Source organism: Leucoraja erinacea, chromosome 11 (assembly GCF_028641065.1).
Source record: "Leucoraja erinacea ecotype New England chromosome 11, Leri_hhj_1, whole genome shotgun sequence".
Taxonomy (NCBI): Eukaryota; Metazoa; Chordata; class Chondrichthyes; order Rajiformes; family Rajidae; genus Leucoraja; species Leucoraja erinaceus.
The window spans coordinates 52,801,200-52,802,087 of NC_073387.1; the positions used below are offsets into that span (position 1 = coordinate 52,801,200).

Genomic DNA, 888 nt, shown 5'->3' on the forward strand with positions numbered 1-888 from the left:
TTTGACATCCAGAACAGTAAACTGCCCTGGCCCTCATTCTCCCCCTTATCCTGGATACAATAAAGCCTTACCCGGGACACAAGCCAATCAGCTGCTTCCTCTAGTCCGTTCGACCAATCAGAGGCTTCTACCAGCCCCCTTAATTTGAAGTGTGATCTGCGAATGGAACATTGCAGATTTTGGCTCCTCCGCCTGTAACGGCTCCTGGGCCACTGTTGAAACAAGCCTCGCGATGGGTTTTACACTCACCGCACGGACGTCGCTCCTCCCTCACCAACGGCTCCTGGGCCTCTGTTGAAACAAGCCCCGCGATGGGTTTTTGAGCTCACCACACGAACGTCGCTCCTCCCTCAGTAACGGCTCCTGGGCCTTTACTCCCGGAATCCTTAACTCCCAGAATCCTTAACCTGAAAGCAGAAATGTTAACCCGGGATTGAACCCAATCAGCTGTTTCCTCTGGTCCTCTTCCACCAATCAGAGGCTTCCACCAGACTCCTTCTCTGGAAGTGAGATGGACCGTTGCAGATTTGGGTACACTCACAGCTCCAGGTAACTCCTCCTCGCACCAACGGCTCTCCGGGCCTCTGTAGATGCAAGCCTTGTGCTGTTTTTATACTCACAGCTCCAGGTAACTCCTCCTCGCACCAACGGCTCTCCGGGCCTCTGTAGAAGCAAGCCCCGCGCTGTTTTTATACTCACAGCTCCAGGTAACTCCTCCTCGCACCAACAGCTCCGCGGGCCTCTGTAGATGCAAGCCCCGCACTGTTTTTATACTCACAGCTCCAGGTAACTCCTCCTCACACCAACGGTTCCTCGGGCCTTTGACTTACGATATTTCGACTTTACAATGGTGCAAACACTGGGCAACGACAGCGAGCCACTGCTCAC

The 888-nt window shown here is 53.9% G+C and overlaps 1 protein-coding gene across 1 annotated transcript in view; it reads right to left on the reverse strand.

Annotated features, from left to right (window-relative positions):
- Positions 1-325: 325 nt before the first annotated feature.
- LOC129701380 (solute carrier family 22 member 4-like) overlaps positions 326-888 on the reverse strand; it is a 16,999-nt gene continuing 16,436 nt past the window's right edge. Inside the window, exon 5 of the mRNA XM_055642517.1 lies at positions 326-407. Coding sequence (XP_055498492.1) covers positions 326-407 — 82 coding nt within the window. The remainder of the gene's footprint in view (positions 408-888) is intronic.